The sequence below is a fragment of the Dama dama genome, chromosome 5, assembly GCF_033118175.1.
Source record: "Dama dama isolate Ldn47 chromosome 5, ASM3311817v1, whole genome shotgun sequence".
NCBI classification, from domain to species: Eukaryota; Metazoa; Chordata; class Mammalia; order Artiodactyla; family Cervidae; genus Dama; species Dama dama.
In genome coordinates this window covers 119917648-119935751 of record NC_083685.1, presented here as the reverse complement: position 1 = coordinate 119935751, position 18104 = coordinate 119917648, and the positions used below count along the sequence as shown (strand labels likewise).

The following is an 18104-nucleotide window of genomic DNA, read 5'->3' as shown; positions in this document are numbered from 1 at the left end:
CGCCGCCGCCAGTGGGGTGATGCGGCGCGCTGCCGCCGGGAGCCGGGACCCTGCTCGGGGGCGCGCCCGGGGGGCGCCGGGTTGGGGGCCCCCGTACTCGGGGGGCTTCGGGGCGGGGCGCGGCGTCACCCCCGCCCCCCAACTTCCGTTTCGTGCTCCACGCCTCCCAGGGCCGCCCCCACCCCCGGGACCGCGGGGGCCACGTGTGCACGGCGCGCGGTGGAAACGGAACGGGGCTTACTTGGGTCACTCTGGGGGTCATACTGGGGCCACACTGGGGGCTAGACGGACCCCTAGGCGTACGAGTTGACCGGCCCGCGTCCGGGCTGCGCGGAGACGGGCCGGGGGCGTGGCTCTCTCTGCAGCCGCAGCCAATCGGGGGCCGGGGGCGTGCTCGCTGGCCCAATGGCGCCCCTCGAGTGGGCGTTGCTAGGTGATAGGGTGATGGGCCGGGCGGCCCCGGGCGCTGCGCGGGCCGCGGCAGGGCGAGCGCGGTCATTGACCCGGCCGAGGGTGCCCCGCGCGGGGTTACTGTCGGTCACCGCAGCGCAGCGCCCGGGGTCCTCCCTGCCTCGACGCCGAAATTCGCGGGGCGAGTGCGGGAACCCGGGGGACGCTCCGAGGCCTGGCAGGGGCCTCCCGCAGACGGCCGTGGGGACGGGGCGCGGCCATCTGGCGAGCGGGCTATGCACGGACACCTCTTGGTGTGGTTTGAACAAAGGAGTCTCCCTGGGCAGACGCACTCGAGCGCGCACGTGGCCACTCTCACCCACGGGCACGCACACGAACCGACGGAAGTGCGTCCCTCCTTGCCCGCACATCCTCCTGTAATTCCCCTGCTCAAATGTTTATCCAATTTATACACACACACAAAAATCCTTGACTTTCCAGACTGAAAACAACACGTCTTGGGAATCACGTGAGTCCAGGAAGGACGGCCTGGTGGCCACGCCCTGCACAGCCCTTACTATCTCCTGGGACCACTGATAGACCCTTGTGAGGTCAGAAAAGCCCTGGCAGAGGTGCTCGGCCGACTCTCTTGTAATCAAACGCTGCTGCTCTCCTCGCCTGCCTCCTCGCAACTGCTTTTGTCTTGCTCTCAGAAACTTTAGACTGTGGAGCATGGTACTGGCCACAGATGTTCTGGGCAGGACAGAACGGGACTGCCACGTCAAACCAGATAACTTGGCTTCAGGTGCCCCTCCCTCAAACCCTACAGTGCTCCCTACACCCCCAGGTAGTCCCAATGGCAGCTCATCCCTCCTGCTCTAGTCTTCCTCTTGGCATCATCACTGGGGACTTCTGGTTTGCACACTGTGAAAGGGCAAGACAGGAAAAAAGGAGAGAGGGCAGGGAGATCCCACAGCTCAGCTGCTGTCTCAAATAACTTTGTGGGATTTTCTTTTCCTTCCTATTTAAGAGCTTTTCAGACACCTGGTATCCTGGATCAGGAGTGGGTAGACTGTGCTGCACAAACACCCTCAACTCTTGGTGTCTTAAACTATCCCAGGCTCACTTCCTGCTGGTCAGTGGGGCTCTGCTCACTAAAGTTTACCAGGGCCCAGGTGATGAGACGACTGCAGGCTCGGCGACTGAGTTCGAGACCCTTGTTTGCACCACAGAGGGCTGGGGACTCACGGGATCTAACTATTTCTAGCAAAGCGGACAGGGCTCACTTTTTCAGCTAAAGGAAGTCCCATGGCCACATCTCACTTACATGGCCATGTGCCAGACAAAGCAGAGGACGGAGACCCTACCACCTGGCAGCAAAGCTGCTCCTGGCATGCTCCTTCCTGGCACATTGGAAGAGACCTGCCATTTTCTCCACAGCTCCCCAAACACTGCATGCCCAGGATAAACAGTGCATGGGTGGTTAGGACGTCAATGTGCCTGTGTAGATTTTTATCTTCCTTCTTTTCACAGAAATCAAAGCCTGAAACCTAGATAAATGACATTCATAAAATGTATGCTTTCAAAGGGGCTTGAGGGGGGGCTTGACCCCTCTGTAGGACAGGCTAAGCAACCCCCGTCCTCCTGTGGAGGGGCTGCCCACCTCTGCATCTAGCCAGGGTGTATCGCTTCTTGGCCTTTTGGCTAAGATCAAGTGTAGCCAGGGTGTAGACTGGCAGTACACATGCCACGAGGGGCTGCCCTCTGCTCCTCTTGGCAGGGGGGACGCTGTGAGTGAGGCGACGCTCTTCTTTTCCACCGAAATGTGGCCCTTGGGAGGGCTGCCAATTGGCCCCTAGCACAGTAGCTGCAGGTCTTGTTCCAGGGCGCAGGCGATGACCCTGAGGGCTACTTTGGAACCCCCTCCCAATGCCCTCACTCCTTGTCCAGGACAGACATGCCCTGCAGGGCAGGCACACAGCACTCAGGGCCGGGAGTGAGCTTTGTGCAGACCTACTGTGTGCCCAGTAGCTGCCCACAGCTTCTCTGCTGCCCCCTGTCTGATTTCAGCTCAAGTGGGGGGCCTGAGGCTGGCAAGGAGGCCAGGAAGCCTCTCCAGGGGCCTGGGCGCCAGAACAACTGACCATGTGAACACAAGCATGGCATGTGCCAAGTGTTGCCTTGGTGCCAGGCACGGCTCTTAGCAAAGCTTCCTGGACACACATCCACCTCATGCTCAGGCCCTAAACAGGGGCCCTGGCCTGACAGAGATGGTGCAGCTGGGCTGAGAGCAAAAGGCCAGGACGGTCAACCTGCAGCCTCTGGGCTGGAGGTGAGAACGCAGCTCTGACGAGGGCGCCGGTGGAGCTCTGAACGCCCGACCTATGTCCCAAGCCTTGAATTGCGCCCCCCTTCTGTGGATGGCTGGGCTTTTCTGCCCACCTACAGGGTTCCCTCAGTCCCCACATGGACCAAAGAAGGCTCAGCCCTGGTCGCAGAGTGAATCCTGAAACCCACATGTTGGTAGCAGGGTCTGTGGAAAGTTGAACAGAATTTTAAGCTATGAGATCTCCTGCTCACTCGTGTGTGATATCGTAGTTCAGGACTGTAACTGGCTTTCTATTTTAAACTCAGATATAAATGGAGTGGTGTGTGTGATGGTACCAAAAGCACTCATGGTCAAACCTTTGAAACACAAGAAACCGGGCCTTGAGAGCCACATATGCAAAGCCCTGGAAATCTTTTACTGTCCTTCCCAAGTTCAAAGAACAATTTGGGATTCGGTGGTCAGTCTGTGAGGTGCCTTAGCAGTTCACCACCCCCACTGTACACAGACACACAGACACAGACACAGACACAGACACACACACACACACACACGTGCACGCACAGCCCTGACATTGGAGATAAAAGCACCAAGGAGGAGGAGGGGAAGAAGACTGACAGATGGATTGGAAGGGACCAGGAGGGGAAAGGGGAAGAGAGGGAAGGGGAGGGGAGGAGGAGGAAGAGGAAGGAGGGGATCAGAAGGGGGAGGGGGAGGCATGGGGTGGGGCAGTGAGGAGGTCAGTCCTTGGAGTTGTAGTTCCGAATCTTGGGGGGCCGCTGGCAGCCTTTATGTTTTGGAGGATGAGCCCTGGGATGTTTAGCAGGCTTGCCCCTTGTCTGGGCTTCCATCTTCATCCCTTCAACGCCAAAGGCTGCCCACGTCGCAATGGGGCTTCCCTCCGGGTGCTGGAGGCTACAGGCTGTCGGTGCTGAGTGCTCTAGCAGGTGAAGAGAAAACAGAAAGGAGGGTGAGTCATCATGGGGCAGGAGGGTGCAATGCGCACGGAGAGCTGGGTTCACTGCGTGCTGGCCGAGCTTCTCGCCAGCAGGAACCAGAGATCCCATGCCAGCTTTCTTGTGGGAGCCCATGCAGGGCAGGGTCCTCTGGGTCAACAGCTGTATCTGGAGGTCCTGGCCCTGGTGTCCCACACAGAGGGTCTGTGTGGACATGTGCTCTCCAGGTGTTCTGCAGGGCCTGGACCTGCCCTTCCACTGGGCACACAGGATATCTGGCTGTGAAAACATCTGTCGTGATCATTTCGTAACAGGTCCCACGGAAGTTCTGAGGTTAATGGTTGACTCACGGCACTTCCCAGGCTGTCATCTGCCCTGTGCCCTCTGGCCATGCTTGCCAAGCATCTCCAGGGGCACAGCAGCCCTGATGCGCGTGGCCAGGCCCCGGCCAAGGACCCTGGAGCTACACCACATGCTCTCAGTGTGGGCCACTGCTACAGGGCGGCCCTCCCAAAATACTGGCAACAACGGTCTTTGCACGAGGGCACTCTAGGTGATGTTTGAAAAGTCCCTTGAGCTTTGCACTGTTTTCCTAGTTTTTAAAACTAAAAATGTATTTCTGTTTTTAAAAAAATGTACCAGGAAGATGTTATTAAAAAGCAATTGTGAGGCTACAAGGCTGTATGGTACAACATGTGGAATATGGACAGTATTTTGTAATAACTGTAAATGAGCATAACCTTTAAAAACTGTATACAAATAAATTAAAAAAAAAAAAAAAAAGCAGTGGTGAGATGATGCAGGTTCAGTGGCAGCTCTCCTTCCTGGGCTGGCCCAGCATGCCGGGCCAGGGTCTGGAGCTCCAGGACGGTCTGTGCTAAAAGAGAACGCAGTGGTTAAGACACTGTGTTTCCAATGCAAGGGGCATGAGTTAGATCCACGGTCAGGGTCACGATCCCGCATGCCATGTGGCACAGCCAAAAAAAATGTAAAAAGTAAAAGAACGCTGACACAGGGCATCAAGACAGGATAGGTGGGGCCTGGCTGCCTGCTACTGGCATCTCACACATGTGAGACACACTTCAGGGACGCACACTGTCTGCCCACAGTCGCCAAGCCCACCACCCTGGGCCTGGTGGTATGACACTGGGTGCTCTGGAGGGGTCCGCCCAGCCCACAGTCACGTGCTGCACAGGTGGACGACAGGGACCAACCTGGCCCAGACTCCAGTCTGGGGAAAGGCCAGCAGAGCAGCCACACAGCCTCTGGAGGGAAAGAGCAGGGTTGGCATGGAGCTGGGTGACAGGAAAGGCCAGGACTTGGAAAGCACACACAGGGCTGTGAGCCAGGCTTCTTCCAGGGACTCCAGCACCATGAGGTGGGCGCTGGCCGGGCACCCAGGCCCTGCTCCCCTCTCTCATCTTGTGCTCTTCCTGCTCCTCTGGCCTCTGGAGATGTCTGGAGCTGCTTCTCCTTTCCTGGGGGGTTCAGGGGTCACACCCAGTGGCCTCCCCCTGTGCTCTCAGACCCAAAGCTGAGCCAGGTCCTGGAGCGGGGTGAGGATGTGGGTCCCTGGATGTCCCAGGTTTTCCTTTACTTCCTGTGGCCGTGGCTGCTTCTCCTGACTCATTGAGAGAGCACCCGGGCGCTTCGTGTGAGTTCTTCAACCCCGGGTGAATTCTTCCTCTCTACACAGAGACCTTCCCATCCTAGATACCTTTATAAGTGCTTATAAAGGAATCTCTGGTCAGCCCTGTCCTGCTAACTTGGTTTCCTTCTGGAAGGCCATTGTCATTGGGGAGGGTCAGGGTCAGGAGCCTGACCACTGCAATGCTGGGGGTCCCTCCCTACAACTTGAGGGACCAGCCCCTTCAAAGGTTGGTGGGCATGACCTGAGTCCATCCCATTGTCTGCCTGGACGAGGCGTAGGGAGAACGGCTAGCCTAGGGCCTGAGACCTTTGCTTGGGAGGTCGAGCTCCCTGTGGCCAGTGGTTAGGAGCTGATTGCTAGTTCAGCGGGATGCCAGGCAGGTGGTTCCAATGTTTCTGCTCGAAGCACAGGCTGGGCAGACCCACCTGTCTGCCTAGGGGCAGGGCCTCTGAGCTGAGAGGACGGCACAGCCAGCCTTGCAGGGCACTGGTTTCTGTCTGTCCCCCTGCAAAGTCGCCCTGAGGGGGTGACTGGCTCCTCCAGGACAGGCGTCCAGGGCATGGCAGTCCTGGCTCAGGCAGGAAGCTGAACATGTCAGGCCTGCTCACCTTAGGACACTTCCTGTGTCTGAGCGGTGGTCTCCGCTCGAGTGATCTGTGCCTTCACTCAGACCAGGGGCCGGGGTGTGGAAGCGAGGCCCCCATTGTGCTCTCTGCCTTCTCTGTGCCTGACCTGTTCTGCTCTCTTTCTGCTCTGGGCTCTGATGAGGCTTCAGGGACATTTAGGGTCATAGCACTTGCCTCCTACAGGCTGCTGGTACAGCCCCAGCCTTCGGGAAGGTTCAGTGAAATGCCCAAGACCTCCCAGTATGATCCTGGGGGCAGGATGGGGCCCTGGCAGGGGTTGACTGAGTCAAGGGCTTGTGGGCCTGCCCTTTTGGTGGTTGGTCTTCCCCATGACCTTCCTGGCCCCTTACTGACCTGGAGCCTGGCATGTCTCATGGACCAGTGCCCCGGGGGGGTGGGGGGAGGAGGGTTAGTCTCCTGTCTCGGGGCCTCCTGGGGTTCTCTGCGCACAGGGGCCTGTAAGGGTCCCAGCTCTCTGGTGCCTAGGAGCTGCTGCCCAGCTCCCTCCTCAGTTGTCTTCCCATCTGCCTGTCCGTCAGGGTGGCTCTGAGCACAGGCACATCAGGCCTCTAAGGGCAGTTGGAAAGGCACTCCTCGAGCTCCTGAAAAAGGGGATATGGAGCCATGTGTGCCCTGGTTCTCCAGAACCTTCTGTGGAGCTGGGCGCTGCTTGAGATTCAAGTCCTAGTTGTAGCCTTGGCCACAGGGGCAGGACCACCTCAGGCTCACTTCAGCCTCTGCTGGTCCTGCCAGGCCTTCCCTCTCCTCTTTGGGGTGATCCCTTCTGGGTGCTGATGGCCCCTCGCTTCTGCTGAGACCTCTCTCCTGCTTCCCTGGGAGCCCCTTGAGTTCCCAAATTCCACATTTCTCAAGTTGGGGGAATTATACCCCCTAGGGCTCTTTACCCTCACCCTGGGCGTCCTTGTGAATCAGTGGTTAAAAGTTAGATTCTGTTACACCCCCTGCCCCAAATCCTGTGGGTTAGAGCCCCAAGCCTTCAGTGTATCACGGGTGTGGATGGTGGGTGACGTGGGCCCCCGAGCCTGTCCTGAGCAGCCCTGTCTGCCTGGGAGCTGCTGCAGGCCCCTGGTGCAGAGGCTCTGGGCTGATACTTCCAGGCTTGACTCCCTTCAGCAGGGTGGAGGAGGGGCAGGCAGGAACTGCCAGATCCTCAGGGCCCTGCGGCCACTCCCAGCCGTGGGCTGGGGGCGCTGACCAGACAGCCCTGGCTAACACACCAGCATCACCACTCCGCCCCCCCACTTCCTGAAGTCAATGCCTGACGCCAACCCCTAACTGCTCCTTCTTACCATCATGTTTGGGGGTACCTCCTCCCTGGTTCTGGGCTCACCCAGGACTGTCTGCTAGCGCCCCTCAGTGTGGCCCCGCGTGGCTCCCATCCTGGGCTTCGGGAACACCGTGGGCAGGGGACTTAGAGGGGAAATGCTCCTGGCAGAGGAGAGCCGGCACTGGCTCCTCTCGGGCCCTGTCTGAGGCCCAGCTCCTCAGAGGAGAGGGGCTGGGAAAGGCCATGTCGGGTGGCTGGGCAGAGGGGGCAGGTTCATGAGTGCAGGGGCAAAGTGGGGGAGGGAGAAACAGCGCCAGGACAGAGGTCAGGACAGTGGGGGCTGGGGTCAGGGAGGCGGTGGAAAGTAGTGTTTGAGCCTCCAAGCCTGGTTGGTTCCCCCACTTGGATGGCAGAGGGCAGCGGGGCTGCCTGGACTGGGGGAAATGAGTGCCCAGGCTGTACTGACAACTTGTGTCCTCTGTAAGGTAGTGTGGGGACAGCAGGGAGGGCACAGATGCGAATATGGGGTGGGGGCTGGATGTTGATCTGCCTCCTTTTCATAGAGGGGATTTCCTGGTGGCTCAGATGGGAAAGAATCCCCCTGCAATGCAGGAGATCTGGGTTCGATTCCTGGATCAGGAGGATCTGGTGGAGAAGGGAATGGCAACCCACTCCAGTATTCTTGCCTGGAGAATCCCATGGACAGAGGAGCCTGGGAGGGTTACAAAGAGTCAGACGTGACTGAGCGACTAACACACTTCTTTCCATAGAGATCAAACAGTGAAAACCAGATGAACAAGGTGACATTCATAAAAGGTACACGTTCACAGGGGCTCATGGAGGCTCTGCCCCACAGTAGGTCAGACCAGGAACCCAAGAATCCTAGGGTCCTCTCATGGAGGGGCAACCCAGCTCTGCACCTAGCCAGGGTGTAGACTGGCAGCACACACGCCTCGAGGGGCTGCCCTCTGCTCCTCTTGGCAGGGGGGACGCTGTGAGTGAAGCAACGCTCTTCCTTTCCATAGAAATGTGCCCCCTCTGGAGGGCTGCCAATTGGCCCCAAGCACAGTATCTGCAGGTCTTGTTCCAGGCCTCAGGCGATGACCCTGAGGGCTACTTTGGAACCCCCTCCCAATGCCCTCACTCCTTGTCCAGGACAGACATGCCCTGCAGGGCAGGCACACAGCACTCAGGGCCGGGAGTGAGCTTTTTGCAGACCTACTGTGTGCCCAGTAGCTGCCCACAGCTTCTCTGCTGCCCCCTGTCTGATTTCAGCTCAATTAGGGGGCATGAGGCTGGCAAGGAGGTCAGGAAGCCTCTCCAGGGGCCTGGGTGCCAGAACAACTGACCATGTGAACACAAGCATGGCATGTGCCAAGTGCTGCCTTGGTGCCAGGCACGGCTCTTAGTGAAGCTTCCTGGACACACATCCATCTCATGCCCGGGCCTGTACAGGGGCCCTGGCCTGACACAGAGGTGGTACAGCTGGGCTGAGAGCAAAAGGCCAGGACGGTCAACCTGCAGCCTCTGGGCTGGAGGTGAGAAAACAGCTCTTGTCCCTCTGTCAGGCCTTCCTCAGGCACTGCCAAGAGCAGGGCTCCCGTGGAGCTCTGAACGCCCGACCTACATCCCAAGCCTTGAATTGCACCCCCCTTCTGTGGATGGCTGGGCTTTTCTGCCCACCTACAGGGTTCCCTCAGTCCCCACGTGGACCAAAGAAGGCTCAGCCCTGGTCGCAGAGTGAATCCTGAAACCCGCATGCTGGCAGCAGAGTCCGTGGAAAGTTGAACAGAATTTTATGCTACAAGATCTCCTGCTCACTTGTGTGTGACATCTGTAGTTCAGGATTGTAACTGGCTTTCTATTTTAAACTCAGATATAAACGGAGTAGTGTGTGTGATGGTACCAAAAGCACTCATGGTCGAACCTTTGAAACACAAGAAACTGGGCCATGACAGCCACATATACAAAGCCCAGAAAACCTTTCACCATCTTTCCCAAGTTAAAAAGCAAATGCCAGGCTTCCCTGGTGGTCCAGTGGTTAAGAACCTGCCTTGTAATGAAAGGAACACCAGTTCGATCCCTGGTCAGGGGAGATCCCGCACCTCTCGGGGCAACTAAACTGATACACCACCACAACTGCCGTCCGTGCACCTTAGAGCCTGTGCTCCACAACAAGATAAGCCACTGCAACGAGAAGCCCACACAGAACAACTGGAGAGTAGCGCCTGGTCACCGAAACTAGAGAAAGCCCATGTGCAGCAACGAAGACCCAGCGCAGCCAAAAATAAGAATAAATAAAACAAATCCCTCATTTCCCAACATGTTTCATTGTTACTGTGCTTACTTGAAGAATGAATGGCATTCTTATAGGATGTTAATGGAGGACATAATTTGGATATGCTAAACTTACACATAAACTTCTACATCTTTGTACTGAACTCTGTTAAAACACAAACTTTAAAATCCCTACAGGGATGCAGGCAGGAGGGTTTCTCAAACAAGTGGGATAAAATTTCTGGTCCCGTCTAAGGAGCCACATTGAGAATACTCTTGGAAGAAGTGCTTACATATGGAGAAAAACAAATATTGAAGAAGAAACTGCCGGACACTTGAGAAATAGGGAAATCAAACCTATGCAAACCCACAACAACCCAAAATGAGAATTCCAGACATTGTGGCCATGACGGGGGTGGGATGGCCAGATGTGGGGATAAAGGGAGCGCTTAAAGAACGTGCCTATGGAGGGGAAACGCAGAAGTGGTAACAAGTGTGAGAAATCAGTAGGGCTGCGTGAACACCTGTGAGTGAGATTATCCTTGGGCAAAAGCAGAATGTGTAACTTATAATGCAGCAGAAAGAAACTTGATTTCTCCGATGAAAGGTAGGGATGTAGAAAAAATAAACAGAAATAAAGTAAACAGATGAGAAATAAATAACAAGGAGAATTAAGCCCAATAGATAAATGAGTTAAATTCACCAATGAAGAAAAATTCTCAAATTGGATTTATTCAGAACAAACAGATTCAACAAGATGTTGTGTAAAGATGTTTTAAACCCATCTAAAACAAAAGACGGAATTCCCTGGTGGTCTAGTGGTTAGGACTCTGTGTTTCCACTGCAGGGGGCCTGGTCAGGGAATAAGATCTCACATGACTTGTGGTGGTGTGGTCAAAAACAAAAAAAAAGACACATAAAAATTGAAAACAAACAAAAAAATAAAATAAAATTAGGCACACATTGTTCTAAGGTATAAAGAAGAACTCTGAATCCTGGTGAAAGGACAACTTCAAAACATACCAAATAACATCTGACAGAGCTGCAAGGCAAAGTAGATAATCCAAAACCAGGTAGGTGGAGGTTTTAATCACCCCTACGTGGAAAATTCTTCAAGAGATAGGAATACCAGACCACCTGACCTGCCTCTTGGGAAACCTATGTGCAGGTCAGGAAGCAATGGTTAGAACTGGACATGGAACAACAGACTGGTTCCAAATAGGAAAAGGAGTACGTCAAGGCTGTATATTGTCACCCTGCTTATTTAACTTATATGCAGAGTACGTCATGAGAAATGCTGGGCTGGAGGAAGCACAAGCTGGAATCAAGATTGCTGGGAGAAGTATCAATAACCTCAGATATGCAGATGACACCACCCTTACGGCAGAAAGTGAAGAGGAACTAAAAAGCTTCTTGATGAAAATGAAAGAGGAGAGTGAAAAAGTTGGCTTAAAGCTCAACATTCAGAAAACTAAGATCATGGCATCTGGTCCCATTACTTCATGGGAAACAGATGGGGAGACAGTGGAAACAGTGTCAGACTTCATTTTTTTTGGGCTCCAAATCACTGCAGATTGTGATTGCAACCATGAAATAAAAAGACGCTTACTCCTTGGAAGGAAAGTTATGACCAACCTAGACAGCATATTAAAAAGCAGAGACATAACTTTGTCAACAAAGGTCCGTCTGGTCAAGGCTATGGTTTTTCCAGTGGTCATGTATGGATATGAGAGTTGGACTGTGAAGAAAGCTGAGCGCCGAAAAACTGATGCTTTTGAACTGTGGTGTTGGAGAAGACTCTTGAGAGTCCCTTGGACTGCAAGGAGATCCAACCAGTCCATCCTAAAAGAGATCAGTCCTGGGTGTTCATTGGAAGGACTGATGCTGAAGCTGAAACTCCAATACTTTGGCCACCTCATGTGAAGAGTTGACTCATTGGAAAAGACCTTGATGCTGGGAGGGATTGGGGGCAGGAGGAGAAGGGGATGACAGAGGATGAGACGGCTGGATGGCATCACCGACTTGATGGGCATGAGTTTGAGTAAACTCTGGGAGTTGGTGATAGACAGGGAGGCCTGGCGTGCTGTGATTCATGGGGTTGCAAAGAGTCGGACACAACTGAGCGACTGAACTGAACTGATTGATCATAAACCCATACAAAGATGGCAAAGACTTAGTCAACGGAATTAATTAGCTTGAGTTATTAGATACAGAGATGTCTAAACTAGTAGGCAGATAGTACACTTTCTTTTTTTGCCAAACACGGACCATACACAGAATCAGACCACACATACTCTTTGCGGCCCCATGGACTGTAGCCCACCAGGTTCTTCTGTCCATGGGATTCTCCAGGCAGGAGTACTGGAGTGGGTTGCCACTTCCCTCTCCAGGGGATCTTCCCGACCCAGGGATCGAACCTGCTTCTCTTATGTCTCCTGCACTGGCAGGCAGGTTCTTTACCACTACTGCCACCTGGAAAGCCCCTCAGGCCACAGGGCAAGTCTCAATTCATTCCAAATAGGATATTAATACAATAAAATTAGAAACCAACATCAAAATCTCCCCAAATCCCTTCTGCTTGGACACTAACTTATTACTAAATAATCCTTGAGTTATGTAGGAAACCATATGGTGAATTCAAAAAATATTTAGAATCAAACTCAGAATTTGTAGGACATAGCTCAAGCATCTCCCAATACACTTACCTGGAAATACTAACAGTTAAGACTACCAGGAGATGAGCTAGCCTTCAGGGGGAGAAACTGGAGAGAAAGGAACAAAACAAACTTGGGAACAAGAAAAAGGAAGTCATAGCATTAAAGGCAAGATTCAGTGGAATGGAAACTCCAAGAAAACAAGCAGCACAGAGTATCAACAGAACTCAAACTGTTGTCTGCAGAGATTAATAAGATTAACCTCTGCCAAAATGGATCCAAAAAAAAAAGGAGAAAAAAATGCACATGGCAGGGGAATAACTGGGTAAAAATGAATGTTATAAACACCTGTTCACTAGTAAGTTAATAAAATCTAGATGAAATGGAAAGTTCCAAAACCAGCACACACACACAAAAAGCATTTGAAATGTCCAATAATTATTAAGAAAATTGAAATGATGGTCAAAAACTTCCCTCCCCAAAGACTTGTGGCTCAGATAGCTTTATAAGAGGTTCTAGTGAATTTTCAGAAACCCAGATTTCAAGGAATAGTCAATTTCTATCTGATTCCAATTACTCAGAAAAGTAGAAAAAGAGCTCACTGTATGAGGTAATCTACATTTCCAAACCAGATAAAGACAACCCAAGAAAAAAAAAATCACAGGACTATTTAACTCATAAATGTAGCTATAAAAACTATATATATAAACATTAGCAAGCCAAATTGGTATTAAAAATAGATCAAGTATAGTTTATCCCAGTAATGCAAGGTGGGTTCCATATCAGAAAATCTATCACCATATTTCACCACAATAAGCAAAAAATATATATATGATTATCTTAATCAATGCAGGAAAACATCTGATGAGGTTTAACACTTATTCATGATGAAAACTCTTGGTAAATCAAGAATGTAAGGGAAAAATTTTAACTTGATAGAGGTTACATTTAAAAATTCACAGCAATCACTTTATTTAGTGCAAAATGAGCCTCAATCTCTTCAAGTCCGAGAATGAGACAAGATGCCCCTGATGACACTCCTGTTAACAGTTTCAGGGCCCCAACCAGCTCTGTAAGGAAATTAAATGAAATAGGGCTATAAGCACTGAAGGGAAGAAACAGTCACTGTCTGAAGATACCAGGATCATCCACTTAGGGAAAAAAGCACTGCAAGACAAACTGTTAGTGCTTCCCTCATAGCTCAGTTGGTAAAGAATCTGCCTCTAACACAGGAGATTGGGTTCAATCGATCTGAGTTCGATCTCCTGGAGGAAGAAATGGCAACCCACTCCAGTATTCTTGCCTGGAGGATCCCATGGACAAAGGAGCCTGGCGGGCTGCAGTCCATGGAGTCGAAAGAGTCAGACACGACTTAGCGACTAAACCACCACCACCAAGGAAGTTCAGCAAGGAGGGTGGACAGATGAGCCCACTGCGAACTACAGAGCACTCCTCTGCAGAACTGTGACCTTCCAGCAAATAGGATGAAGTACTGGAAAAGGCAAGAAAACTCTAAGTCAGCCTGCCCTATTTTGAAAATATAGTCTCATTGGAACACAGCCCAGTGTGCCCTGTCATGGCTGTCTGTGGCCAGAGGTGGCTGCTGTTCCCACTGCTGCTTCTGCTACCAGCACCGGGGGCGAGGGGTGGGGGTGGGGGGCCTTCCCTCTCCTCACAAAGTGTGAAATGTGCAGTGTTCTCCAGAGACCAAATAGCCCCTTATGGATAAAAACAAAACAAAAACAGAAGTGGATGGGTTTGTTCTATACACTGATTCTATAAATTTTTTTTTTTTTTGAGTTACTATTTCTTCAAACAAAATCTCCAGTGCAGGCTTGCGGGAAAGGACAGCCCGGGCTGGGATGAGCGTAGGATGCCAAAGGCTCTTCCACTCCTCCCACCTTCAGGCTCTTGAGGCCCTTCCGAGAGGCTCTGGGGCCCCACTGGGAGGGCACTGTTGACAGTAATGACCTCCCCGAGGAGTCCTGAGTGCCCAGTGGAGGATAATTAAGAGGGCCTGAGTAAATTGATATGAATTACAAGAATTCTGCAAGGATCTGCATTGGCGTGAGGCAAGTTGACACTGGGTGTCTGTCCTACTTTGGCTCTTCTTGATTTTGCCTGGAATAGACGCAGATAACCCAGACTAGAAACCAAGATCAGGAGGGATCATGGAGCAGGAGAGAGACAGGACATCAAGAGTAGAAGGCCAGAGATCTCCAGAATACACTGTTTCCAACTGCTGTCTGGGTGATGCTGAACACAGGAGATCTTGTGCTGGTTTTTTGTTTTTTTTTAAATAACTTCTATTGAGCTATAATTTATATACTATAAAATGCACCCATTTTAAGGGTGCATTTCAATGGGTTGTATAAAATCTACACATCTATGTCTATGGAACATTTCCGTCAACCCCAAACATCCCTACTCCCAGCCTGAAGTAACCACCAATCTGCTTTTTGTCATTGCTGACTATGTGAGTCATTTCTAGAAGTTCACATAAAAAGAGTTCCCTAGGGGGCTTCCCTGGTGGCTCAGATATGAAGAATCCACCTGCCAATGTAGGAGACACAGGTTCAATCCCTCATCTAGGATCAGCTAGGCCTGTGCCCCACAACTATTGAGCCAGAGCTCAAGAGCCTCAAAGCTGTAGCTACTGAGCCCACGTGCGGCAACTACTGAAGCCTTTGCACTCTGCAGTCTGTACTCCACAAGAGACGCCACCGCAGTAAGTTCGTGCACTGCAACTGGACAGTGGCCCCCACTGGTCGCACCTAGACAAAAGCCCATACGGCAACAAAGACCCAGCGCAGCCAAAAATAAAAACATAAAAAAAAAAAAAGGACACTAGGGACTGCTTGATGTCTGGTTCTTCCAGAGATCAAAGCAATGTTTCTGAGGTTCATTCCTGCTGTCATATGTACTGGTAGTTCTTTTGTTTGTGGAGTAGTAGAGCATACTTGTTTTGTCGCTCAATTGTGTCCAACTCTTGCAACCCCATGGACAGTAGCCTGCCAAGTTCCTCTTGTCCATGGGATTTTTCCAGGCTAGAATACTGGAGTGGGTTGTCATTCCCTTCTCCAGGGGATCTTCCAGACCCAGGGATTGAAACCACGTCTCCTGCGTTGGCATGCAGACTCTTGACCGCTGACCATCAACAGATAAATGGAAAAGCAGCACATCACGCTGCTACACAGTAATTTGCTTTTCCATTTATCTGTTGATGCACATTTGTGTTGTTTCCAATCTGACATTTGTGTTAAGGCCTTTGGGGCGTGGATGTTGGTTACCATGGAACTGAATGGCTGAATGGTTGTGTAGCAAGTTTTTTTCTTTTTGATAGGTAAGAAATGGATTTTTAGAGAGAAACACACTCCACAGACACAGTGTGGACCATCTGAGGAGGCGAGAGCAACCGCAAGTTTTTTTTTTTTTTAAGAAACTGCCAAACTGTTTTCCAAAGCAGTTGACCATACTGCATTCTCTCAGGCAGTGTGACTTCCAGCAGCTCCACGTGTTTGCTACCACTTGATATTGCCATATTATTGTATGGTTTTGGTTGTCTGAGTGACTGTGTAGTGGCAACTCACTGTGGTTTAAATTTGTATTTCCCTGATGACTAACACTGAGTATCTTTCATGGCTTGCTGGCCATTTGTATCTCCTTTTTTGAAGTGTCTTCTGTAGTATTTTGGCTATTTTAAAAATTGGGCTTATTTATTTACCACTGAGTTGTAAAGTTCTTTGTATATTCTGGATCAGGTCCTTGATATGTGTTCAAATATTTTCTCCCAGCTTACCTTTTCACCTTCTTGAGAGTGTCATTGCAGAAGCAGAACTTTAACATTTTGATGAAGCCCAATCCATCAAATTTTTTTCATTTAAGGTTTAGACTTTTTTCTATCCTAAAAAATTTTTGCCTATCCCGAAGTCACAAAGATCTCCTATGATTTCTTCTAGATGTTTTATAGTTTTGTTTTTTTTTTTTTTAACATTTATTTAGCTATTTGGTGATGCTGGGTCTTAGTTGTGGCATGCAGATTTTGGATATTTATTGTGGCATTCGGGATCTTTTTGTAGTTTCAGCATGTAGGATCTTTAGTTGCAGCGTGTGGGATCTAGTTCCCTGATCAGGGATCAAATCTGGGCCCCCTGCATTGGGAGCGCAGAGTCTCAGCCACCAGACCACCAGGGAAGTCTCTTCCTGCCTACTCTCGAATTTGTGTTTTTTTTAATCCCATTTTATCTCTATTACAGCCCTATTAGCTATACATCTTTGTGCTTTTTGTTTGTTTTGTTGTTTTTGAATGTTGTTCTATAGTATATACATTTTTAATTTATCACATTCTACCTTGAAGTAGTATTATACAAGTTCACATATAAGCCCAACAGGAGCGTACTTTCTTTTCCCTTTCCCATCACTTATGCCATCTTGTCATACATTTCACTTGTATGTGTATCACAAACCCCATCATACACTGTTATCATCTGTGCTTTAAACAGCCAGTGATCTTCCAAAGAAAAATGTAAGCCTATTTCCATCATTTACCTACAAACTCACCTGCTGCCTCTGTATTTTTCTCTGATGACCCCAATTTTCATTTGCCATAATTTCCTTTGCCTGAAAAGTGTCCTTTACTATTTCTTGTAGTGAAGGTCTGCTGGTGATGGATTCTATCTGGTTTATCTGTGAACGTCTTTAGCCTCCATTTTTAAAGGATCTTTTTGCTAGATACAGAATTCTACTTTGTGCGCTCCTTTTTCTTTCGGCTTAGAGACAATCGATGATCCCTTGTCGTCTGGTAGCTATAGTTTCTGAAGAGAAGTCTGTCATAAATTTTTTCTTCATTCATCTTCAAGTAATGTGTCTTTTCTTTGACTGCTTTTAAGATTTTACTTTATTGCTGATTTTCAGAAATTTGATTATGATATTCCCTGGATTGAATTTGTGCCTGTGTGTTTATCCTGGTGATTGGGGTTGACAAATTTTTTGAATCAGTGAGTTAGGAGTTTCCGTCAAATTTAAGGAGGGCGGGGAAGGGGCATCATTTCTTCTAACACTTTTTCTGCCCTTCTTTCTCCCCTCTGTTAAGACTGATGGATGCTCTCTTTCAGGTTGCCAAAGCTGTTTTCTATGCCCTATGTTCTCTCTCTCTGTGTCATTTTGGGTTGATTCTATTGCCATGTCTTCAAGTTCCTTGTTTTTTCTTCTGCTATCTCTATTCTACTGTTAATCCCATCCAACGTGTCTTCCTTATCAAATACTGTATTTTTCATCTCTGGAAGTGTTGTCTGGTTCTTTTTCAGAGCTTCAGTTCTTCTCATTGTTCTCCTTTAAATACCTGAAAGCAGTCGTAACAGTCACTTCAACGGCTTTGCTTGTTTCCTCGTTTCTGTCATTTCTGAACCTCTTTCCATTAAATGGTTTTCCTCTTGGCTTTGGATCACATTTTCCTGCTTCTTCACAAGTCTTGTAATTTTTAACTGGCTATTGCACACTTTAGGTATTGTGTTGGAATTTTGTCTTTTTAAGAATGTTGAGCTTTGTTTTTACAGGCAGTTAGGTTCTCATTTCGTCATTTCAAAGATTGTTTTTGAGCCTTTCTAGGGTAAGTCTAGATGAGTCTGCACTTCAGAGACACTTAGCTCCATGACCAAGGTGTGACTTCTCTGGGTCTCCAATGAATGAAGGCTGGAGATTGACTATCTCCCCACCATCTAAGAGGTCTGGAAATGGTTACACTTACAAGCTGCTTATCTTCCCTTTGCCTGAATTTGTGGAGTATTATTCTGCACATCAATGAACTAGGACACGGTAAAGACCCAAGACAATTCCTACCAGGACTTCAGGAGCTCTCTTCTGCATACGCCTCCCCCCACCCCCACCCCCTCCCCGGGAATCTTTCCTGCAACTTCCAGCCCCCCTGCCTTCCCAGA

General features: G+C 50.2%; 1 protein-coding gene across 3 annotated transcripts in view; it reads right to left on the bottom strand.

The window, feature by feature from the left end:
* Positions 1 to 3127: 3127 nt before the first annotated feature.
* CCDC57 (coiled-coil domain containing 57) overlaps positions 3128 to 18104 on the bottom strand; it is a 114614-nt gene continuing 99637 nt past the window's right edge. For all 3 annotated transcript variants that reach the window (XM_061144472.1, XM_061144475.1, XM_061144473.1), the window contains one exon: positions 3128 to 3656. In XM_061144472.1, coding sequence (XP_061000455.1) covers positions 3457 to 3656 — 200 coding nt within the window. In that variant the 3' untranslated portion in view covers positions 3128 to 3456. The remainder of the gene's footprint in view (positions 3657 to 18104) is intronic.